This window comes from Mustela lutreola, chromosome 2 (genome assembly GCF_030435805.1).
Source record: "Mustela lutreola isolate mMusLut2 chromosome 2, mMusLut2.pri, whole genome shotgun sequence".
Taxonomy (NCBI): Eukaryota; Metazoa; Chordata; class Mammalia; order Carnivora; family Mustelidae; genus Mustela; species Mustela lutreola.
The window spans coordinates 118,132,251-118,157,936 of NC_081291.1; the positions used below are offsets into that span (position 1 = coordinate 118,132,251).

The window sequence follows — 25,686 nt, forward strand, 5'->3', positions numbered from 1 at the left end:
AGATTGGCAGCAGACTTATCCACAGAGACCTGGCAGGCCAGAAAGAACTGGCATGATATATTCAGAGCACTAAACGAGAAAAACATGCAGCCAAGAATACTATATCCAGCTAGGCTAACATTGAAAATAGAAGGAGAGATAAAAAGCTTCCAGGACAAACAAAAACTGAAAGAATCTGCAAACACCCAACCAGCTCTACAGGAAATACTGAAAGGTGTCCTCTAAACAAAGAGAGACCCTGTAAGTAGTAGATCAGAAAGGAACAGACAATATATAGTAATAGTCAGCTTACAGGCAATACAATGACACTAAACTCATATCTCTCAATAGTTACTCTGAATGTTAATGGGCTAAATGCCCCAATTAAAAGACACAGGGTATCAGAATGGATAAAAAAGCAAAACCCATCAATGTGCTGCCTATAAGAGACTCATTTTAGACCCGAAGACACCTCCAGATTTAAAGTGAGGGGATGGAAAACAATTTACCATGCTAATGGACATCAGAAGAAGGCTGGGGTGGCAATCCTTATATCCGATCAATTAGACTTTAAGTCAAAGACTATAACAAGAGATGAGGAAGGACACTATATCATACTCAAAGGGTCTGCACAATAAGAAGATCTAACAATTTTAAATATCTATGCCCATAACATGGGAGCAGCCAACTATATAAACCAATTAATAACAAAATCAAAGAAAGACATCAACAATAGTACAATAATAGTAGGGGACTTTAACACACCCCTCACTGAAATGGACAGATCATCCAAGCAAAAGATCAACAAGGAAATAAAGGCCTTAAATGACACACTGGACCAGATGTCACAGATATATTCAGAACACTTCATTCCAAAGCAACAGAATAAACATTCTTCTCTAGGGCACATGGAACATTCTTCAGAATAGATCACATCCTGGGTCACAAATCAGGTCTCAACTGGTATCAAAAGATTGGGATCATTCCCTGCATATTTTCAGACCACAATGCTCTGAAGCTAGAACTTAATCACAAGAGGAAATTTGGAAAGAACCCAAATACATGGAGACTAAACAGCATCCTTCTAAAGAATGAATGGGTCAACCGAGAAATTAAGGAAGAATTGAAAAAATTCATGGAAACAAATGATAATGAAAACACAATGGTTCAAAATCTGTAGGACACAGCAAAGGCTGTGTCCTGAGAGGAAAATATATAGCGGTACAAGCCTTTCTCAAGAAACAAGAAAGGTCTTGGGCGCCTGGGTGGCTCAGTGGGTTAAGCTGCTGCCTCCGGCTCAGGTCATCTCAGGGAGCCTGCTTCCTCCTCTCTCTCTCTGCCTGCCTCTCTGCCTACTTGTGATCTCTCTCTGTCAAATAAATAAATAAAATCTTAAAAAAAAAAAAAAAGAAACAAGAAAGGTCTCAAATGCACAACCTAACCCTACACCTGAAGGAGATGGAGAAAAAACAACAAAGAAAGCCTAAACCCAGCAGGAGAAGAGAAATCATAAAGATCAGAGCAGAAATCAATGAAATAGAAACCAAAAAAACAATAGAACAAATCAATGAAACTAGGAGCTGGTTCTTTGAAAGAATTAATAAGATTGATAAACCCCTGGCCAGACTTATCAAAAAGAAAAGAGAAAGAACCCAAATAAATAAAATCATGAATAAAAGAGGAGAGATCACAACCAATACCAAAGAAATACAAACAACTGTAAAAACATATTATAAACAACTCTATGGCAACAAATTTGACAATCTGGAAGAAATGTATGCATTCATGGAGACATATAAACTACCACAACTGAACCAGGTAGAAATAGAAAACCTGAACAGACCTATAACCAGTAAGGAGATTGAAACAGTCATCAAAAATCTCCAAACAGGGGCGCCTGGGTGGCTCAGTGAGTTAAGCCACTGCCTTCGGCTCAGGTCATGATCTCAGGGTCCTGGGACTGAGTCCCGCATCGGGCTCTCTGCTCAGAGGGAGCCTGCTTCCCTCTCTCTCTCTCTGCCTGCCTCTCTGTCTACTTGTGATTTCTCTCTGTAAAATGGATAAATAAAATCTTTAAAAAAAAAAAAAAATCTCCAAACAAACAAAGCCCACAGCCAGACGGCTTCCCAGGGGAATTCTACCAAACATTTAAAGAAGAATTTATACCTAGTCTCCTGAAACTGTTCCAAAAAATAGAAAAGAAATGGAAGGAAAACTTCCAAACTCATTTTATGAGGCCAGCATCACCTTGATCCCAAAACCAGACAAGGATCCCATCAAAAAAGAGAATTACAGACCAATATCCTTGAAGAACACAGATACAAAAATTCTCACCAAAATACTAGCCAATAGGATCCAACAATACATTAAAATGATTATTCACCATGACCAAGTGGGATTTATTCCAGGGCTGCAAGGTTGGTTCAACATCTGCAAATCAATCAATGTGATACAACACATTAATAAAAGAAAGAACAAGAACCATATGATACTCTCAAGAGATGCTGAAAAAGCGTTTAACAAAGTACAGCATCCCTTCCTGATCAAAACTCTTCAAACTGTAGGGAGAGAGGGTACATACCTCAATATCATCAAAGCCATCTATGAAAAACCCACTGCAAATATCATTCTCAATGGAGAAAAACTGAAAGCTTTTCCGCTAAGGTCAGGAACATGGTTCATTATCACCACTACTATTCAACATAGTACTAGAAGTCCTAGCCTCAGCAGTCAGACAACAAAAAGAAATTAAAGGCATCCAAATCGGCAAAGAAGAAGTCAAACTATCACTTTTTACAGATGATATGATACTGTATGTGAAAAACTCAAAAGGCTCCACTCCAAAACTGCTAGAACTTGTACAGGAATTCAGTAAAGTGTCAGGATATAAAATCAATGCACAGAAATCAGTTGCATTTCTCTACACCACCAACAAGACAGAAGAAAGAGAAATTAAGGAGTCAATCCCATTTACAGTTGCACCCAAAACCATAAGATACCTAGGAACAAACCTAACCAAAGAGGCAAAGAATCTATACTCAGAAAACTATAAAGTACTCATGAAAGAATCTGAGGAAGACACAAGAAAACTGAAAAATGTTCCATGCTCCTGGACTGGAAGAATAAATATTGTGAAAATGTCCATGCTACCTATAGCAATCTACACATTTAATGCAATCGCTATCAAAATACCATCCATTTTTTTCGAAGAAATGGAACAAATAATCCTAAAATTTATATGGAACCAGAAAAGACCTCGAATAGCCAAAGGAATATTGAAAAAGAAAGCCAAAGCTGGTGACATCACAATTCCGGACTTCAAGCTCTATTACAAAGCTGTAATCATCAAGACAGTATGGTACTGGCACAAAAACAGACACATAGATCAATGGAACAGAATAGAGAGCGCAGAAACAGACCCTCAACTCAATGTCAACTAATCTTCGACAAAGCAGGAAAGAATGTCCAATGGAAAAAAGACAGTCTGTTTAACAAACTCCTTGAGGAGAATACAGGCAGCAACCTCTTTGACCTCAGCTGCAGCAACTTCTTCCTGGGAACATCGCCAAAGGCGAGAAGCAAGGGCAAAAATGAACTATTGGGATTTCACCAAGATCAAAAGCTTTTGCACAGCAAAGGAAACAGTTAACAAAACCAAAAGAGAACTGACAGAATGGGAGAAGATATTTGCATACAACATATCAGATAAAGGGCTAGTATCCAAAATCTATAAAGAGCTTAGCAAACAACACCCAAAGGACAAATAATCCAATCAAGAAATGGGCAGAGGACATGAACAGACATTTCTGCAAAGAAGACATCCAGATGGCCAACAGACATATGAAAAAGTGCTCCAAATCACTTGGCATCAGAGAAATACAAATCAGAAACACAGTGAGATACCACCTCACTCCAGTCAGAATGGCTAAAATAAACAAGTCAGGAAATGACAGATGCTGGCAAGGATGCGGAAAAAGGGGAACCCTCCTACACTGTTGGTGGGAATGCAAGCTGGTACAACCACTCTGGAAAACAGCATGGAGGTTCCTCAAAAAGTTGAAAATAGAGCTACCCTATGACCCAGCAATTGCACTACTGGGTATTTACCCTAAAGATACAAACATAGTGATCCGAAGGGGCACATGCACCTGAATGTTTATAGCAGCAATGTCCACAACAGCCAACTATGGAAAGAACCTAGATGTCCATCAACAGATGAATGGATAAAAAAGATGTGGTATATGTACACAATGGAATACTATGCAGCCATCAAAAGAAATGAAATTTTGCCATTTGCGACAACGTAGATGGAACTAGAGGTATTATGCTTAGCGAAATAAGTCAATCGGAGAAAGACAACTATCATATGATCTCCCTGATATGAGGAAGTGGAGATGCAACGTGGGGGGTTCGGGGGTAGGAAAAGAATAAATGAAAAAAGATGGGATTGGGAGGGAGACAAACCATAAGTGACTCTTAGTCTCACAAAACAAACTGAGGGTTGCTGGGGGGAAGGGGGCCGGGAGAGGAGGGTGGGGTTATGGACACCGAGGAAGGTATTTGCTATGGTGAGTACTGTGAAGTGTGTAAAGCTGGCGATTCACAGACCTGTACCCTGGGGGTAAAAATACATTGTATGTTTATAAAAAAATTTTTTTAATTCAATAAATAAATAAATAAATATGTATGTATGTATGTACACACACACACACACACACACGCATATATCTGTATGTATATATAAAAAGTAAACAGCTTTCCAATAGTGATGACCTCTCCATGTGTAAAAACATCCCCTCATGAAGGACCTCTTCCACTGGTCTCCGGAAGAGGAGAAGAGGAAGCACGAGAAGCACCTGCTGCAGAGCCCCAACTCCTACTTCACAACTGTGTGGCATCCCCAGAATTCTACGAAATCACCAGTTCAGTCTAGCCACCTAGACTCCCCACAAAGTAAAAGAATAATAATAGTAAAATAGCAAAAACCTGTTTAGCTACCACTTAGTCTAAGAAATAGGAAATTGCTTATATTTTTAAGTGTCTTCAAGTACTCCCCTCACCGATCATTTTGTATTTTTTGAATATCTGAAATATTTTATGATAAAATCAAATTTAAAAGTATTACGAATCTGGGGCATCTGGGTGGCTCAGTTGTTAAGCATCTGCCTTCGGCTCAGGTCATGATCCCTGGGTTCTGGGACTGAGCCCCGCATTAGGCTCCCTGCTTGGTAGGAAGCCTGCTTCTCCCTCTCCCGCTCCCCCTGCTTGTGTTCCCTCTCTCATTCTCTCTCTCTCTGTGTCAAATAAATAAATAAATAAAATTTTAAAGATTTTATTTATTTATTTGACAGAAAGAGATCACAAGTAGTCAAAGAGGCAGGCAGAGAGTGGGGGCGTGGGCAGGGAAGCAGGCTCCTTACTGAGCAGAGAGCCTGTTGTGGGGCTTGATCCCAGGACCTGGAGATCATGACCTGAGCCAAAGGCAGATGCTCAACTGATTGAGCCATCTAGGTGGTCCGAGGTTAATCATTTTTCCTAAAGAGTTAATTTTTTTAAGTAATTTTTACACCCAGTGTCGGATTTGAACCTACAACCCCGAGATCAAGAGTTGCACCCTGCATCCTCCTCTGAGTCTTGGTTTCATTTCAGGTCATGATCTCAGGGTTGTGAGGCCGAGCCTTGAGTTGGGCTCTCTGCTGAGCATGGAATCTGCTTAAGGTTCTCTCCTGTCCCTACCCCCTACCCCTGCATGCTCTCGCTCTTGCTAAATAAACAAATCTTTGGGGAAATAAAAAGAGCTGTGCACTCTAACTGAGCCAGCCAGACACCCCATCATTGTTATTTTTTTATAATGACTTTAAAAAAAATTTATTGGATTGAAAGGAAAGGTATTATGCTAAGCAAAATAAGTCAGTCAGAGGAAGACAATTGTCATTTGATGTCACTAATACATGGAATTTAAGAAATAAAACAGAGAAGCACAGGGGAAGGGAGGAAAAAATAAAACAAGATCAAGTCAGAGAAGGGGACAAACCATAAGAGATTCTTTTTTTTTTTTTTTTTAAGATTTTATTTATTTATTTGAAAGACAGAGATCACAAGTAGGCAGAGAGGCAGCCAGAGAGGGGTGGGGGAAGCAGGCTCCCTGCTGACCAGAGAGCCTGATGCAGGGCTCGATCCCAGGACCCTGAGATCATGACCTGAGCCGGAGGCAGAGGCTTTAACCCACTGAGCCACCCAGACGCCCCAGAGATTCTTAATCGTGGGAAACAAACAGGGTTGCTGGAGGGGAGGGGTTGTTGGGAGATGGGGAAACTGGGTGATGGACATTAAGGAGGGCACATGATGTAATGAGCACTGGATGTTACATAAGACTGATGAATCACTGAATTCTACCTCTGAAACTAATAATACTCTATATGTTTAATTAATTGAATTTAAATTTAAAAAGGGAAAAATTTATATTAAGTAATCTCTGCACCCAGCATGGGGCTCAAATTCATGACCCTGAGATCAGGAGTCACATGCTCCTCTGCCTAAGCCAGCCAGGTGCCTCTATTAGGACTCTGAGGTCTAATTCACATACTGTAAAAATCACTCTTTTAAAGTACAAAACTCGGTGTTTTTCTTTTTGTTTTAGTAGATTCACAAAGTTGTGCAACTACCACTATATCTAATTCTAGACAGTTTTTATTAATAAGTAGTTTCTTAGACCAGGGAGTGTTGATTTAAAGAACAGCCAATTTTCTAAAAATTGTTTCATGTTTCGGCACCTGGGTGGCTCGGTGGGGCTTTCAGCTCTTGATTTTGGCTTGGGTACTGATCTCGGGAGTTGTGGGCTTGAGGCCTGGGTCTGGCTCACGAGCTAGGTGTGGAGGCTGCTTGGGATACTCTCTTTCTCTGGCCCTCCCTCTTTGAAAGAAAGAAAAGAAAAAGGTCTCATGTTTTAAGGTACTTATATCCTTTTTAGAATCTCAGTTTCACATTGAAAAGCGTGAGATTTATCCCCACAGAATTTGTTGTCCATTTGAAAGCCCCAGTGAAAAATCCCTAGTGAAGTGTACAAGATTTGGTTCAATTTATATACTCTCTGTGACTATGTCCAAGAATTTAACACAATCTTGATCTGGTCCAGTTTCTTCCTGTCCTTTCAACCTGGATTTGTAGACAAGCTTTGTTTTCTTTTGCTTCTCTTGGAAAAAAAACTTATATGGCTTCATGGTTGAAACAATAGGGTTGTCATATGAATCAGAACTGTCATTTCAGACAATTCCAGTCAGTGATATTTGTCTGAAAGTGCCACCAGGGAAGCTTATATGACCTCTTTTCTTTCTCTTTTTTCTTTTTTTAAAGTTTATTTATTCAAGCAATCTATATCCAGCATGAGGCTTGAACCCATGACCCTGGGATCAAGAATTGCACGCTCCTCCAACTGAGCCAGGCGGGTGCCTGTGTATGTTCTTCCTTTTGTCAGCTTAAGAATTTGCCTTCAAGGGGCGCCTGGGTGGCTCAATGGGTTAAAGCCTCTGCCTTCGGCTCAGGTCATGATCCTAGGGTCCTGGGATCAAGCCCCGCATCGGGCTCTCTGCTCTGCAGGGAGCCTGCTTCCTCCTCTCTCTCTGCCTACCTCTCTGCCTACTTGTGATCTCTGTCAAGTAAATAAATAAAATAAAATAAATTTTTTTAAAAAAAGGATTTGCCTTCAATATCTCAAAACCCTTGAACATTTCAAATAGTTCACTCTGTCCAGAGAGAAGATACATTAAGTGGAGGGGTGGGAGAGGGTGGTAAAGGAAGAGTAAAACATACCTAAGGCCAGTTCTCTCCAGTTTTTGCACTAACAGATTGAAGCGGTGGCATGAATAATTCAGAATAGCTGTTTTATTCTAAACTCTTCTACATGTTGCTTTGCAGACTGGAGACAAAGTACTGACCTGAATGGATCCTGGGGCTGACCTTATATAGCAACTTGCATGGTCTTAAGCAATTTCATGTGTAATAGGAAAGTAGGTATTTTTGACCTGGAAATATGTAATACTTAAATAAGACCACAATCTTTTTTTTTTTTTAAAGAGAGAGAGAAAATGTCAGGGGGAGGAACTAAACAGGTGTTTGCTATTTTATTATTATTATTCTTTTACTTTGTGGGGAGCCTAGGTGGCTCAGATCATGATCCCAAGATCTTGTGATAGGACCCCATGTCAGGGGGAGAGGGATGTGGGGGGGGGGGGGTCTGCTTCTTCCTCTCCCTTCTGCCCCTCCCCCCAACTGTGCTCTCTCCTCCATGCTCTCCCTCTCTCTCAAATAAATAAAACCTTTAAAAAAAGATTTGCTTATATATGCTATTTAGTATATATGATATTTTTTTTTAAAGATTTTATTTATTTACTTGAGAGAGAGACAGTGAGAGAGAGCATGAATGAGGAGAAGGTCAGAGAGAGAAGCAGACTCCCCATGGAGCTGGCAGTCCGATTCGGGACTCGATCCCGGGACTCCAGGATCATGACCTGAGCCGAAGGCAGTCGTCCAACCAACTGAGCCACCCAGGCGTCCCAATATATATGATATTTTAAAAATAAAACTTAAATAAAGAGGGGCTCCCGGGTGGCTCAGTCGGTTAAGTATCTGCCTTCAGCTCAGGTCACGACCTCCAGGTCCTAGGATCCAGCCCCGCATCAGGCTAACTGCTCAGCGAGAAGTCTGCTTCTCTCTCTCTCTCTCTCTCTCTCTGTGCCCCTCCTTAATGATTGTTCTTCCACTCAAATAATGAAGTCTAAAAAATTAAAAAAAAACTTAAATGATTTACATTCATACTATGGCATAAATCAGTTCCATTACAATGTGACATACACATTCCTAAAAATCTCCATAAAACTGTATAATAAAAACCACAAAGCAAGGGGAAAATGGAGTTAAGGACACAACATTCAAAAATGCCATGAGCGACATAAAAAAGGGAATCTAATAAAACCAATAGCATAGTTTTACACATTAAAGGGTTGCAAAATAGATAAATGCTATAATAAATATGGTACTTCATCCTGAAAAAGGCCTCATGTTTGCTTGTGGAAGGGGGCACTGAAAGGTTACAACTTGTGCATAACTGTGAAGTGGTAGAATTAAGTAATCTGAAATCAACAGAAAGTTGCAGCACCAGATGTGGCTCACAACAGAGAAGTAATGTAAGGTCACAAGAAGATATCTGCAAGGCGTGTGCCTGCATACAGCTGTGGAGTCCCTTGAGCAAAGTACAGTTTTCTGAATTCACCTAGCATGTCTTGCAGAAGAAATCACACAATCAAATGTGAAATTCACATTATACTCAAATGGTTCCCTGAGGTTTTTTTTTTTTTTTTATATTTTATTTATTTATTTGACAGAGAGCACAAGCAGGAAGAGAGGCAGGCAGAGAGAGAGAGAGGAGGAAGCAGGCTCCCTGCTAAGCAGAGAGCCCGATGCGGGGCTCGATCCCAGGACCCTGAGATCATGACCTGAGCCGAAGGCAGAGGCTTTTAACCCACTGAGCCACCCAGGTGCCCCAGGTTCCCTGATGTTTTAATTGCATTGGAGCAAATTCATGTTTTCTCAAAGCAACACTGACTGTAAGACTGAAACGCAGCCACGAGAAAGAATGTGCCAATATGGAAAACTCCAAAATAGACTGTGAAATGAAAAAAAAAGCAAGGTTCAGAATAATATGTATACTTTGATCCCTTCTGTGTAAACTAGGGAAGAAAAACGATTTTTAAAAAATGCTGATACATGTCTGTGTAAGTTTTCACAGAAGAAAATATTAAAAAATGATTAACAATAGTTGCCCCTGCCCAGGGTAGTGATTTTGCTTGTTATTCCTGACTACATTTGAACTTTCCAAACCTGTTCATGCATTACTTTAGGGAGGAAAATGCCAAAAGGACTAATCTGGGAGATGGATTACAGTTTCACCCTGCTATGGAAGTGCAGCATTCCTATGAAACCTTTCCTAAACTGAAATGTGTATCCCCTGCTTTATGAAGTTCACATTATACTACCTCACTTTTTCAAAAACCTACATCAGTACTGGTTTTCCCCAACTGGAAGAAATCAGAAGAGGATTTCTGCTTTTGTAAAAAAAGCTATGACTATCTTTCTTTGTAAAACCAAAGTAGCATAACGTAAACTTTCAGAAAGCAGGCGATTCCTATATAGAGGTATTTATGTCTGTTTTCTTCTTCACTAAATGTTCAAAAGAACATAGCCAAAGGGCGTGGACCAACTGGAACATTCATACGTTGCTGTTGGAAATGTGAAGTGCTACAACCACCTTGGAAATCACTTTGGAAAACAGTTTGGCAGTTTCTTATAAAGGATACTCTACCACATGACCCAGTCATTCCACTCCTAGATACTTACCCAAGAGAAATAAAAGCCTATGTCCATACAAAAACTTGAAAGCACATGTTCACAGCTTTATTTCCAGGAGTCAAAAACTGGAAACAATCCAAATTTCCATTAACAGGTGAAAGGATAAACAAACTGTGATATATCTGTACAACAAATTATTATTCACCAATAAAAAGGAATGAACTGATACATGGAACAATGTGAGTTAATCTCAAAACAATGCTGAGTCAAAGAACCCAGTTTAAGAAAAAGTACATACTAGAATCATTCTACTTATATAAAAAGCAAACTCGTCTACAGTGACAGAAAGCTGATCACTGGTTGCCAGGGGAAGGGACAATGACAGGAAGAGGGGAGAGGGATCATTAAAGGGCATAAGAAAAATTTATGGGATGATACATATGTTTACTATCTTGATTGTGGTGATGGTTTCATAGGTGTATAAATCTGCTGAAACTTCCCAAATCGCACACTGTGCAGTTTGTGGATGCCAACTGTAGCTCAATGACATACGTAAAAACACACACAGAGCGCCTGGGTGGCTCAGTCATTAAGCGTCTGCTTGGCTCAGGGAATAATCCCAGAGTCCTGAAATCAAGTCCCGCCTCCGGCTCCCTACTCAGGCGGACAACCTGCTTCTCTCCCTCTCTCTGCCTGCTGCTTCCCCTGCTTCTGCTCTTTCTCTCTCTCAAACAAATAAAATCGTTTTTAAAAATTATAAAAACACATACAACTGGGGTGCCTAGGTGGCTCAGCAGCTGAGCACCCAACTCTTGGTTTCAGCTCTGGTAGTGGTAGTGAGATCAAGGTCCTGCGACCCAGCCCAGCACTGGCTCTGCGCTCACCATGGAGTTTGCTAGAGATTCTCTTGCTCCTTCTCTCTGTTTTCCCTCTCCCTCCCCTTCTGCTATTCTCCCCCCTTTTCCCAGCACACTGGGGCTCTCTAATAAAAAACTAAAACCTTTAAAAACAACACACATACACACAGACACACACAAGTACTCAATATTCTGCCAAAAAAAATATGAAGACTACACAATGGGAAACCTCATATTGTTCATGAAAGTGTAAAAATGGTGCAGCTGCTGTGGAAAAGTCTGGCAGCTCCTTAAAATGTAAAGCAGAATCGGGGTGCCTGCCTGGCTCAGCAGGGAGAGCTTGTGACTCTTGTTCTCAGGGTTGTGAATTTGAGCACCATGTTGGGGGTAGAGATTACTTAAAAAAAAAACCAAAAAAACAAACTTTAAAAAAAAAAAGTTAAACAGATTTACTATATGACCTAGCAATTCCATTCCTAGGTATATATCCTAGAGAACTGAAAAGACATGTATGCATAAAAACTTACATGTAAATGTTCATAACGGCATTATTCATAATACTGAAAAAGTATGAACACCCCAAATATCTACCAACTGATGACAAGACAAAATGTGGTATGTTCATAAAGAATATATTTTTTTAAGATTTTATTTATTCATTGAGAGAGAGCATAAGCCGGGGGAGAGGCAGAGGGAGAGGGAGAAGCAGCCAGGAGCCCGATATGGGGGTCAATCCCAGGACCAGAGATCATGACCTGAGCTGAAGGCAGACGCCCAACCATTTGAGCCACCCAGGTGCCCCCATACAGAACATTATTAAGCAATAAAAATAATTAGGTACTGTGGGGGGCCTGGGTTAAAGCCTCTGCCTTTGGCTCCGGTCATGATTCCAGGGTCCTGGGATCGAGCCCCACATTGGCCTCTCTGCTCAGCAGGGACACTGTTTCCTCCTCTCTCACTGCCTGCCTCTCTGCCTACTTGTGATCTCTGTCTGTCAAATAAATAAATAAAATCTTAAAAAAAAATAATTAGGTACTGATACATGCTACACCACAGATAGACTGAATACAGCATGCTAAGTGAAAGAAGCCAGATATGTTAGGCCACATGTTATATGATCCTGTTTACATGAAATGTATAGAAACAGGCAAAACCATAGACACAAACAGTGGATGCCAGGGGAGAAGGGGGAACCAGAACTGACTGCTGATAGGTATGGGGTTTCTTTCTCAGGTGATGGAAATGTTTTGGAATTAGATGGTAGAAATGGTTGCATAATCTTGTAAATATACTAAAAAACATTGAATTATACATTTTAAAATGATGAATGTATATTACATGAATTATATCTCAATTATAAAAAGTATACACACTCTCGGGAGTGCCTAGGTGGCACAGGTGGTTGAGTGTCCAACTCTTGGTTTCAGGAGGGATGGTGATCACAGGGTCACGAGATGAGGCCCCACCACAGGTCCACACTCAACACAGAGTCTTGCTTGAGACTCTCTCCCTCTCCTTCTGCCTTGTCCCTGAACTTGTGATCACATGCTCTCTCTTTTAAATAAATAATTTTTTAAAAAGATTTTATTTATTTGAGAGAAAGCACGAGCACAAGCAGGGTGAGGAGCAGGGGTAGAAGTGGCTCTCCGCTGAGTAAGGAGCCCGACATGGGGCTCAATCCTGGGACTCCAGGGTCATGACCTGAGCTAAAGGCAGACACTTAAACAACTGAGCCACCCAGATGCCCCAATAAATCTTAAAAAAAAAAAAAAAAAAAACATAAAGCATACATACTCTAGGGGCACCTGGGTGATACAGTCAGTTGGGCGTCTGACTCTAGGTTTCTGCTGAGATCGTGATCTCCAGGTCTTGGGATAGAGCCTTCCATCAGCCTCCACACTCAGCACAGAGTCAGCTTGGGTTTCTCTCTCCCCCTCCATCTCCCCACTGCTCACACATGCATCCATGCTCTTGTACTCTAATAAATACATAAATCTTTTTTTTTTTTAAAGGCAGCGAAGGCAGCGGCTTAACCCACTGAGCCACCCAGGCACCCTAAAATAATAAAACTCTTTAAAGCTTCACAACACCGGATTTGCAAAGATTTCTTAGATATGACCCCAAAGTCACATGTCATAAAAAAATAAATTGGATTTCATTAAAATTTTTCAATTTTGTGCATCAAAGACACTATCAACAGAGTAAAAAGACAAGTCAAAGGAGAAAATGTTTACCGATCATATATCCAATAAGGGATTCCTATCCAGAATATAAAGAGAGAACTCCTGAAACAGAAAGCAATAAAAAACGTGACTAGAAGTAGGCAAAAGATTTGGAATAAACATTTCTCCAACAATATAGAAATGACCAAATAAGCCCTTGAAAAGATGCTCAACATCACTAATATTAGGGAAGTACAAATCAAAACCACAGTGAGATTATCACCTCACACCCATTAGGATGACTATCAAAGGAAAGAACGAACAAACGAACAAACCAGAAAACAAGGATTGGCGAGGATGTGAAGAAACTGGAACCCTTGTACAATGCTGGGAATATATGCACAAGCCACTATGGAAGAAAGCGTGGCAGTTCCTCAAAAAATAAAAATAGAATTGCTGTATGATCTAAAGAGTTCTACTTCTGGGTACATACATACTGAAAGAACTAAAAGCTGGGACTTGAAGAGGTATCTGTACACCCATGTTCTTTTTTTTTTTTTTTTTTAAGATTTTATTTATTTATTTGACACAGAGAGAGATCACAAGTAGGCGGAGAGGCAGGCAGAGAGAGGGAGGGGGAGATCCTGAGATCATGACCTGAGCCGAAGGCAGAGACTTAACCCACTGAGCCACCTCAGCACCCCTGTACGCCCATGTTCTTGGCAGCATTATTCTCAATAGCTAGAAGATGGGAACAACCCAAGTGTTCATCAACAGATGAATGGGTAAACAAATGTGATATGTACACATACACTGGAATACTATTCAGACTTAGGAAAGTTGTTTACTCAAAGAATACAGAAACACTAATTCAAAGGGACACATGTGCCCCTATGTTTACAGCAGCAATATTTATAATTGCCAAGATACTGAAGCAGCCCAAGTGTCCACTTATTAATGAATGGATAAAGAAGATGTGGAATATATACACAATGGAATATTATTTATCCATTTAAAAGAATGAAATCGGGGCGCCTGGGTGGCTCAGTGGGTTAAAGCCTCTGCCTTCGGCTCAGGTCATGATCCCAGGGTTCTGGGATCGAGCCCCATATCGGGCTCTCTGCTCACCAGAGACCCTGCTTCCCTTCCTCTCCCTCTGCCTGCCTCTCTGCCTACTTGTGATCTCTGTCTCTCTGTCAAATAAATAAATAAAATCTTTTAAAAATAAATAAATAAATAAATAAATAAAAATTTAAAAAAAATAAAAGAATGAAATCTTGCCATTTGTAACCACATGGATGAAGCCAAAGAGTATGCTACTATAAGTGAAATAAGTCAGTCAGAAAAAGACAAAGACCACATGATTATCACTCATACGTAGAACTTAAGAAACAAATGAACAAAGAAGAAAAGAGACAAACCAAGAAACAGACTCTTTTTTTTTTTAAAGATTTTATTCATTTATTTGACAGACAGAGATCACAAGTAGGCAGAGAGGCAGGCAGAGAGAGAGGAGGAAGCAGGCTCCCCGCTGAGCAGAGAGCCCGATGCGGGGCTCGATCCCAGAACCCTGGGATCATGATCCGAGCTGAAGGCAGAGGCTTTAACCCACTGGGCCACCCAGGCGCCCCGAAACAGACTCTTAATTACAGAGAACAAACGGATACCTACCAGAGGGGAGGTGCGGGGGATGGGTGAAACAGGTGAGTGCACCTGTGATGAGCACAGGGTAATAATACACAGAAGTGTTGAATCACTATATCATTCCCCTGAAACTAATAAAACACTATATGTTAACTAACTGGGATTAAAATAAAAACTTAAAAAAAAAATTTTTTTTAAAGAAAATTCTGACACATGCTACAACATGGGTGAACCTTGAAAATATTATACTAAGTGAAGTAAGCCTGTCAGGAAAACACAAATACTGTGTGATTCTCTTTATATGAGATACTTAATATAGTCAAAATCAGTCACAGAGACAGAATGGTGGCTGCCAAGGACTAGGAGAAAGGGGGAATAGGGAGTTACTGTTTAATGGGTACAGATTTTCAGTTTTGTAAGATGAAAAGAGTGATGTAGATGGATGGTGGTATGGTTGCACACTGTTACAAAAGTATCTATCTAAGACCACTGAACTGCACACTTAAAAATGGTTATGTGTATCCTACTATAATTGGGGGGGAGCATATGTAGGAGCTAAATGTTAAATACGGCTTTTCCATTATTAACCATGCATATGTAATAACCTCATTTATTCCCAGAAAAATACTTAAGGGGGGAAATTCTACAAGCTCTATGTCAAACTACATGTTTTCAAGATCTAAAAGAACTCTTGACAATCAATTCCCAGAAGTGATAAAAACAAGAAGATACACACAGGAGAGAAAGAGAAATTTACCAATGGCCAATATATGTGGAAAAAGTGTTCAAACACATTAGTAATCAAGAAATGAAAAATTAAACAAGACACCATTTTTTATCCTACCAAATTTAGTTTTAGAGCAAATGGAAATAAGGCATCTCAAAAAAAGGTCTAGGTTTTTCTAATCTGCACTCATTATCTTCACTTCCTCGAGCCCCAATCAATTATTCCACTCTGGTTTCCACCTCCCACTTCTAGAACTCTGGATACTACCACAAACCAGGCTGGCTCAGCTGATGGCGGGTGTGACTCTTGATCCCTGGGTTGTGAGTTCAAGCTCCACGCTGGAAGAAGAGATTACTTAAAAATTTTTAAATCTTCGGGACGCCTGGGTGGCTCAGTTGGTTAAGCAGCTGCCTTTGGCTCAGGTCATGATCCCAGCGTCCTGGGATCGAGTCCCACATCGGGCTCCTTGCTCCGCAGGGAGCCTGTTTCTCCCTCTGACTCTGCCTTCCACTCTGTCTGCCTGTGCTCGCTCTCGCTTGCTCTCTCTCTGACAAATAAATAAAATCTTTAAAAAAAAAAAAAAATTTTAAATCTTCAAAAATAATAATAGTAATACAATGACAAAACAAACAACCTCCAAATCCAACTGAGTATCTCACCAATCTTCTCAGAAGCATGGATGGGCCAATTCTCAATCGTCTATGAACTTATTTTTCTTGGCTTCCATGACACCAGACTTCTGGTTTTTTCCCCTACCTCAACTGGCTGTTTTTCCTGTCCTATGTTCAATCTTTTTCCAGTACTGACCTCAAAGCACCAATTTTCACCTCTCTATCTATACTTTTTCCCTTGATGATCTCATACAGTCCCATACCTTTCAATATGTAATGAACTCCAAATTTTTATCTAACAGGTCTTGGTTATCTCTTCCATGAGTCCCAAACTTGTACATCCAACTGCCTCATCAATATACCAGCTTCATAACTGATAGGCATCTCACATTTAATATACCCAAAAAGAACCAATTTTTCCCACCTCAAATTTCTCTTCCATCCTTCTTCCTCTCAGTAAATGTCAAAATCTACTCATAGTAGCTCAAAACAAATACCAAATGCAAAGAATTCTCGGGCATCTGGCCGGCTCAGTCAATAAAACATGAAACTTCTGATCGCAGGGTCGTGAGTTCAAGCCCCATGTTGGGCACAAAGCTTAATTTTAAAAAATATATCAAGGGGTGCCTGAGTGGCTGAGTTGGTTAAACATCCAACTCTTGATGTCAGCTCAGGTCATGATCTCAGGGCCATGAGATGGAGCCCCACTTCAGCTCTTCGCTCAGCAGGAGTCTGCTGGAGATTCATTCTCTCTCTCTCTCCCTCTGCAACCCCCTCTGCTCACTCGGGCTCTCTTTCTCTAAAATAAATAAATCCTTAAATATATATATATATATATATATGCGCAAAGAATCCTCCCATCCCCTCACTAACCCACTCCCAAGTCTTGTTCATTTTACCTCCAAAGTATTTTTAAATCTTTGTACTTCATCTCTGCTGCCATGGACCTAGCCCACGGTACTGCAAACAGCATCCTAACTGATCTCCCAGCTCCCACTCTTGCCCTCTTCCTCCACACAGCAGTCAGATTATGCTACCTGCCTTCTTAAAACCTTCAAAGGATCCCTGTGAAAACTAAATTCCTAATCAGGGCATTAGCTGCTCCTATATTTGAAAGAACATACACACCAAAAACACACAATTTCTCCAGGCAGTAAAACTATGAATACTCCTCCGTATTTTGCTGGTCTCTATTTTTTAATTTTTCTATGATGAGTACATGCTACTTGCTTATTAAGAAGAAAGGATATTGCTGAATACTGTATATTACATTGCATTTTTACACCCTAAGGAGAAAAGAGAATGAAAATTGTAGGTAAACTCTGTAACTATTATAAGCTTTGATGAAAATTCTAGCAAACACATATAAACAATCTAAAAATGAGGTGTCAAGGGATGAGAGATTATGTTATTTTCCTCTTCTACTTTCTATTTTTTAACCTAATTACACTCATGATAGAAAAAAAGTATATGATATAAACCTCATTCACTGTCTTCTGCAATCTGGCCACAACCCACCAAACCAGCCTTTCTTCCCAGTACTCACTTTCCCAAGCTTTCTACTCTAACCCCGCACCGTGTCACACCTCTGGGGCTTTAACTCCGGCATATCCCTGAAATATCCTCCAACCTTTCTAAATCCCACTCATCCTTCGCGAGGGAGGAGGACTGTAAGGATGGCGACAGGTTGGAGGAGGATTCCACGGTTCTTGTCAGTAAACCCACAACTTGCCAGTGTTGGAGCCAAATCTCGTCTCCAATCCCATCCCAGGCCACCAAACTTAACATCCTGACAGCTCCAGCCATTGGGGTTCAAGGGACCCCCCCATCCCCTCAGGGAGCGCTGCGCCCTTAAAAGGACCCTCCAACACACCCAGATTCCAGGCTCCCGCTACGGAGACTCCCTCGACAGACACACTCACCCCGGAACCAGCCTCCCCCTCCCGGTCCTCTGCTCTCTGCATTCACCGGCTCCCTCCCTCTGCTCCGCCGGGGCCGCGCGGTCGGCTGGGTGGGGGAGGGGAGCGCACGTGCCCGCGCCGCCCCCGCCCAGACAATGCCCCGGAGAGCGGAGCGCGCGCCCGGCCCGTCCGATCCCGCTCCCGCCAACACTCACCCCTTCTCCGGTCTCCAGCCGAAGCGCAGGGCCCGCTGGGCGCGGCGAGAGGTCACGAGGGACGTGCGAGAGCGGGCGAAGCCCCGCGGAGCCGCCCGGCCACGAGGCCCCAGCGACCCCGGAGCCCGCGGAAGCACACGACTCGGCAGAGCCCGCCCGTCCCTTTCGGCCCCGCACGTCAGCAGCAGGGGCGGGGCGGGACGCGCGCGGCGGCGGCGGTGGCGCGCGCGGCCCCAGGGGCGGGACTTGCAGGGATGTGGGCGGGGCCAGGGCTCCAGCCGGTGCTGGGGCGCGCGCCAGGCTGGAGCTGGGGTTGGCGGTGGCCCAGACTCTGATCCCGGCCTGTGCTGCCGCACTGCCTGGGGAGTATGGATGTCCGTTCTGGCAAAGGCACCGTTCTTTATCATTTCCTCAGTAGAAATGGCGAGTTCCAGCCTCAAGTTTGACAGGATATTCATTCTGCCGGCATATATGAAGCTTCTACAGTAATAACAGCAGTTAACGATTTGTGTGTTTATCATCTTGAGCCAAGCTTTGTCTTAGGTGCTAGGGATACATATAACAATAGTTATATGTAAATATAACTAACCTGTTATACAGATGCAGAAATTGAGGCTCCGAAAGGTTGGGACTTAACTAGTTTATACAACTAGCGAATGGCAACCCATCATATCCAATTTACCTCCTAAGTATATATATATATATATATATATATATATATATATATATATATATATTTTTTTTTTTTAAGATTTTTATTTATTTTTGAGAGAGAGAGAGAGAGATTGAGAATGAATGAGCCAGGGAGGGACAGAGGGAGAAGCAGACTCCTGCTGAGCAGGGAGCCTGCCTCAAGACTCCCATCTGAAGACCCTGGGATCATGACCTGAGCCGAGGCAGATGTTTAACCAACTGAGCCACCCAGGCACCCTGCTCCTAAGTATCTTTTGAGCCCACCTTTTCCTTTCTTTCTTCCTACAATACAGCTCCTGCTGTAGCTCTCCAGTGATCTGTTTCTGTCACCCTTCACTCTGTTCAACTCACTATGTAAAGATTTACCAGAAAGCCTGGGTGGCTCAGCCAGTTAAGTATCTGCCTTTGGCTCAGCTGGTGATCCCAGATTCTTACAATCAAGCCCCACATGGAGCCCCACGTAGGGCTCAGAGGGTAGTCTGCTTCCCCCTCTGCATGCTGCTTCTCTTGCTTGTGCATCCCATGCTATGACAAATAAATAAAATCTTTAAAAAAAAAAAAATTAACCACTGGAGCTGAGTAGTAGTTTAGAGAGAGTTCACTTTATAACTTTGTATGCTTTACAAATGTTATCAAATTTTGGGATGCATTTAATGTCTAATAATGTTTCAAAGAATTTACTCCTTTATCTCCAACAGCAAGCCCCGTACACTGCACAGGGTACACTCAAAAAGCATTTGTTGCGGGGCACCTAGGTGGCACAGTCAATTGAGCCTCCTACTCTTGGTTTCCACTCGGGTCCTGATCTCGCAGTGGTGGGATGGAACCTGTCCTCAGGCTCTGCACAGCAAGGAATCTGCTTTAGATTCTCTCTCCTCCTCTCCCTATGCTCCCCTGCCCTAGACACATACCTGCATTCTCTCTCTCTCTCTCTCAATAATAAATAAATAATCTTTAAAAAAAAATTTGTTGAATAAATGAAGAGTAGGGCCAGAAATTGACTGCAAAGCTCTGCATGATAAGGGAATTATCAAGGGTTTGTAATACATCAACCCTGGCCCCCTAACCTTAAGGTATATTACAGGTAAAGACAGATAAATAATATTTATTCAGCAAATTTTTATTGCATTTCTATTCTTTGTTCTGGCACTGTGTGCCAAGCACTGTGTTGCACACTGGGGATCAGAAAAGAACAAAACAGTTCCTGCCCTTGTGAAATGTATAGACAATGTAATCTGAAAGGCCAGGAAAGTCCTCCCTGATCCTGAAGCTAAGACCCAAAGAGAGAATAGGAACTGTAGAAGTAAAAAAAATAAATTTCATGGAGAAAGAGGGAGGATAACAGATCAGCATGAGTGTGTCAGTGTTCTCCTGCTTTTGACATCTAACCCTGAGGTAGAGATTGCTTTAAGGCAAACAGGCTTGAGCAATGGAATGAGGGCCCATAGCAACCACCTGGCTAAGTACATACAGGCCCATCATGCAACCCAGCTCAAAATATTGATAGGCCCTAACTAACCAGTGGTCTCCTTACAACCAGGCACAGTACCAAAAAAGTGAAAATTCCATACATGGCCATACCTCCTCAGCATCCCCATTTAAAAACAGTCCCCTCCCATTGCCTCGTGGTAGAGAGCCTCTTCTTTGCTGTTCCATCTGATGCTGCCTTGCAGTGTTTTCAATAAACGTCTAGTGCCTTTGTTCTGCCTCAGGTGAATCCTTTCACTGCCCATACCACCTGATCATCACCCCATATTTGGCAATCCCCAATCCAATCGGGACACCACATGTAGATACCACATAGAAGTGTCTGGCTAGGGACGCCTGGGTGGCTCAGTTGGTTAAGCAGCTGCCTTCGGATCAGGTCATGATCCCGGCGTCCTGGGATCGAGTCCCACATCGGGCTCCTTGCTCCGCAGGGAGCCTGCTTCTCCCTCTGACTCTGCCTTCCACTCTGTCTGCCTGTGCTCGCTCTCACTCTCTCTCTCTTACAAATAAATAAATAAAATCTTTAAAAAAAAAAAAAAAAGAAGTGTCTGGCTAACTGGGCATAGGGGTGGGGCTAGAAACCCACTTCTTCTAGTCCAGCTTGGTTGGATTCCCAATTCTGGCAGATAGGTCACATTTAAGCAGGGCTCATATGCAGAGAGTGGCTTGGGGAGAGAGAGGTTGCTGCTGCTAGTTGTCCTCAACTTAGAGATGATGTGCCAGAAACACAGACCTCTCTGTATGCTGCCTGCTAGGCAAAGTAGCATGGCTGAGAGCCATGAATGAGACAATGGGTATTGTGCCAGAGACCAGGTGATCCTAAAACAGGGGTAGTGGTGGACTGATTGGCAGGGGATGGCTGGAGAATGTGAGTAAGACCCCAAGGATGAACAGAGCAGAAGCCCCCACCAAGAGCTAAAGTGCTCCCAGGTCAGCTGGTGAGAGGAGCAGGGATGGAGGGATGGGAGTGAGTGAGATTCAGACATCTGAATATCAAGGTGCTGAAGCAACAGATCATCAGTTTGCCAGCCAACAACCTTTGCAGCTGATGCCAGCGGGGATGTGGTGACCAGAGTGACTAGGGAGCAGAAGCCAATGAGGACCCAGATTACATCTCACGGGTCTGGGACCCCTCTGGCCACTGTCTCGAAGCTTCCCTTTGATCCCACAGGCCATCTTGGGAAGTCAAGATGGGGAAGGGAAAGTTCTAGCAGGACTGAAACTTGAAACTGACTGAATGATTACCCCAAAAGAGACCTTTCAAGACCAGATAACTTTATTTTTTTAAAAAATATTTTATTTATTTATTTGACAGACAGAGATCACAAGTAGGCAGAGAGGCAGGCAGAGAGAGAGAGGAGGAAGCAGGCTCTCTGCGGAGCAGACAGCCCGATGTGGGGCTCGATCCCAGGACACTGGGATCATGACCAAGACCAGATAACTTTAATTGTCAAGCTTAAGTTTAGCCCAGTCCCTGATAGCAGTGAGAGCCTCTGAAAAAGTTTGTGCCATTTAATGAAGTATAACATGGCTACAGATATTTACACACATGCACACAGTGTGCACATTTCCATAGCAGAGATAAGCTCTATTAAGGAACTGGGCAAAGTAAAGACAGCCCAGTACAGGGGGAGTACATTTAATACGCAGGTGGAAAAGACCTCTCAAGAAACACATTAAGTGAAACCTGAAGGCAATAGAAACCATTAGGGCATGATAATACCTAAGGCAATGTGAGAAGGAAAGAGCTGAGCGGCTGGGGCTGAGGGTGGGAGCCAGATCACACAGGAGGTGGTGTTAAGACTTTGATCTTTGCCATAAGAACAACAGGAAGTCATGAGAGGGCTTTAAGCAGGGGTGCCATGTATATTATTTGTCCTTCTAAAAAGATTGCTTACCTTGGTGAATGGGTGGGGAATGACTGGAGGGGTGTGTGAACAAAGCAGCAGCTAGACAGTTGGAAAGCCATCTGACTCTCCTGGATGAAAAATGAGGATAGCTTACCCTGAACAGTAGAGATGGAGTGAAGTAGACAGATTTAAGAATTCTGGAGAAAATACAAGAGACTTGGTAATGAGCTGGGAGGAGCCTGACCCTGCTCAGTCAAATGCATATAGACAAAGCCCCCTTCCTTCCAGCAGACACAGCCCTGCACAGCTGGAGGGTGGATTTCAGGCCCCTCCTTACCCAGGCTTCCTCAGCCAGCATTCATGGGCACAACGCACAACCAGAGGAGGTAGGCCCGGGAGGAGAAGATTGGGTGGGAGAAGAACTGAGGCCACCCCCCACCCCTGCAGGTTTCTGGCATTGGTGAATGGAGAAGAGTGGTGCCATTTCCTAAGGTGGGAAGAGAGTCTGAAGGAAGAACAGATTTTGTGTGTTGGGACTTGGGTGAATCGAAAATTCCCTTTGGGACAATTTTAAGTATGAGGCATCCATCAGAAGAGTTGAAACAGTCATCTGTCCACACGACCCTGGAGAACCTGGTGGGTGGCATTGTCAACATGCTTTGATCAGGCCGTTGGTGGGAGCTGGCGAGATAGCAGTGAATGACACTACAGTTCAGAGAGGTTGCGTAGCCACAGCCTCTGATATCACACCTTGCTTTAGACAAGCCAACACTCCACCCAGGGGCACCTGGGTGGCTCCGTGGGCCAAGCATCCACTTTTGGTTTTGGCTTAGGTCAGGATCTCAGGGCCATGAGATGGAGCTCTGCATCAGGCTCCACGCTGGACATGGAGTCTGCTTGAGATTCTCTCCCACTCCCTCTGCCCCTCCTCCTGTCAATTTATGCATTCGCTCTCTCAAATAAAATAAAATCTTAAAAAAAAAAAAAAGCCAACACTCCAGGGTGCCTGGGTGGCTCAGTGGGTTAAGCCACTGCCTTCGGCTCAGGTCATGATCTCAGGGTCCTGGGATCGAGTCCCGCATCAGGCTCTCTGCTCAGCAGGGAACCTGCTTCCCTCTCTCTCTCTCTGCCTGCCTCTCTGCCTACTTGTGATCTCTCTCTGTCAAATAAAGAAATAAAATCTTAAAAAAAATAAAATTAGAGGCACACCAAGTGAACCAAGATGGCGGCTCCCGTGGATCTGGAGTTAAAGAAGGCCTTCACAGAGCTTCAAGCCAAAGTAATTGACACTCAACAGAAGGTGAAGCTTGCAGACATACAGATTGAACAGCTAAACAGAATGAAAAAGCTTGCACATCTTACAGATACAGAGATTATGACTTTGGTAGATGAGACTAACATGTATGAAGGTGTAGGAAGAATGTTTATTCTTCAGTCCAAGGAGGTAATTCACAGTCAACTGTTAGAGAAACAGAAAATAGCAGAGGAAAAAATTAAAGAATTAGAGCAGAAGAAATCCTACCTAGAGCGGAGTGTGAAGGAAGCTGAGGACAACATCCGGGAGATGCTGATGGCACGAAGGGCACAGTAGAAAATCTCTAGCAGAAGCTTCCTGCCCCCTCCCATTCCTGGCAAGGGCAGAGGGGCCCATGTGGGGAAACAGCCTCTCTTCTACCCTGATGGACTTTTTATTTGGATGATCTGGTAACCCTATATTTTCTACTTCACCCTGATCCCCTTTCAGATCCCAGCTCTGTATTTTTTATCCTGGCTCTGTCTGCCACCCCTACCCAGAACACTCTTCTCCCCTAGGGGTGAATCACCAACTCCCAGGAGAGGGAAGATGGGAGCCAGGACAGACAGGGGAGCACTGCCTAAGCCTATTACTCGTTACGCTGCTTAGACCAATAAAAGGCATCTGTTCCCCTTCTCCCCCCCCCGAAATAATTAATTAATTAATTAATTAAAAAATAAACAAAAAAAATAAAAAAATTTTAAAAAGCCAACACTCCAAACACTGAGAAATATCACATATTAATCTGGATTTCTCCTTCTATGAAAAATCAGAAGCTCTGGTAACCTGGCCCCACCTTGCTATAATTAGATATTGGGTAACACCAGGTACCTATCAGGCAGTGTTCTAAGCACTTCACAAATTTAATGTAAATAACAACTTTTTCCTTCTTCTCTACTCTGTGGAAGAGAAAATGAAAGCACAGAAAGTTTGAGCCACTTGTCAAACCGCTAAGAAGTGGTGGAGGTGGCCACACAGCCAGGCCCTGTGGCACTAGGATGTTAGCCACCACACACCCCAGGCATACCATTTAGAGAAGCCCTATAGGCTGCAGTGGATGGTCCTGTCCCCTCCCCTTGTCTTGGCGTGGGATAGGGGGCATTCTATACAGAAGGCAGTTGCCATCTACTGTTTTACTCCAGATGCTGTTTTTCAACATTAGAAAATTATTACTCTGTACCAAGTAGAAAATTAAAAATATTAAACTGAGGGGCGCCTCGGTGGCTCAGTTGGTTGAGCATCCAACACTTGATTTCAGCTCAAGTCCTGATCTCAGGGTTGGGAGATTGAGCCCTGAGTGGGGCTGCATGTGGGGCCAATAGCTTGCTTAAGATTCTCAAGATTCTCTCTCTGCTGCACCCCACACCTCGCTCATATGCACTCTCTCTTTCTCTAAAAAAAAATATTATATTGACACGCCTAACTTCCATGGATAAGAATTTAAAAATTATTTGGGAAATTTCTGTTTGTACATTATCTGACCAGATAAAACTAGTAAAACCAGATTAATATTCAGGTTAAATATGTATGAGAAACAATTAACTATGTTTCCATGCTTTTTTTTTTTTTTTAAAGATTTTATTTATTAATTTGACAGAAAGAAATCACAAGTAGACGGAGAGGCAGCCAGAGAGAGAGAGAGGGAAGCAGGCTCTCTGCTGAGCAGAGAGCCCGATGCGGGACTCGATCCCAGGACTCTGAGATCATGACCTGAGCCGAAGGCAGCGGCTTAACCCACTGAGCCACCCAGGTGCCCCAGCTTCTTTTTTTTTTTTTTAAAGATTTTATTTATTTATTTGACAGACAGAAATCACAAGTAGGCAGAGAGGCAGGCTGAGAGAGAGAGAGAGAGAGGAGGAAGCAGGCCCCCTAGCGAGCAGAGATACCCATGTGGGGCTTGATCCCAGGACTCTGGGATCAT

The 25,686-nt window shown here is 42.7% G+C and overlaps 2 protein-coding genes across 3 annotated transcripts in view; one reads left to right on the forward strand and one right to left on the reverse strand.

The window, feature by feature from the left end:
* The window catches only part of YEATS2 (YEATS domain containing 2), a 118,906-nt gene extending 100,272 nt beyond the window's left edge, over positions 1–18,634 (reverse strand). The window contains exon 1 of one of the 2 annotated variants that reach the window (XM_059163339.1): positions 18,441–18,634. The gene's annotated coding sequence lies outside the window, so the exon portion shown is untranslated. Of the gene's footprint in view, positions 1–18,246; positions 18,266–18,440 lie in introns of those variants that run through there. The other variant, XM_059163341.1, reaches the window with a different exon arrangement.
* Positions 18,635–23,693: 5,059 nt separating this feature from the next.
* LOC131825867 (prefoldin subunit 1-like) lies at positions 23,694–24,359 on the forward strand. The gene has a single exon (XM_059165222.1). The coding sequence runs from the start codon at positions 23,694–23,696 to the stop codon at positions 24,060–24,062; it is 369 nt and encodes a 122-aa protein (XP_059021205.1). The 3' UTR covers positions 24,063–24,359.
* Positions 24,360–25,686: the final 1,327 nt, after the last annotated feature.

Bases quoted from the DNA above. Each gene is read 5' to 3' on its own strand.
- LOC131825867 (XM_059165222.1), top strand. From the start codon at position 23,694: ATGGCGGCTCCCGTGGATCTGGAGTTAAAGAAGGCCTTCACAGAGCTT.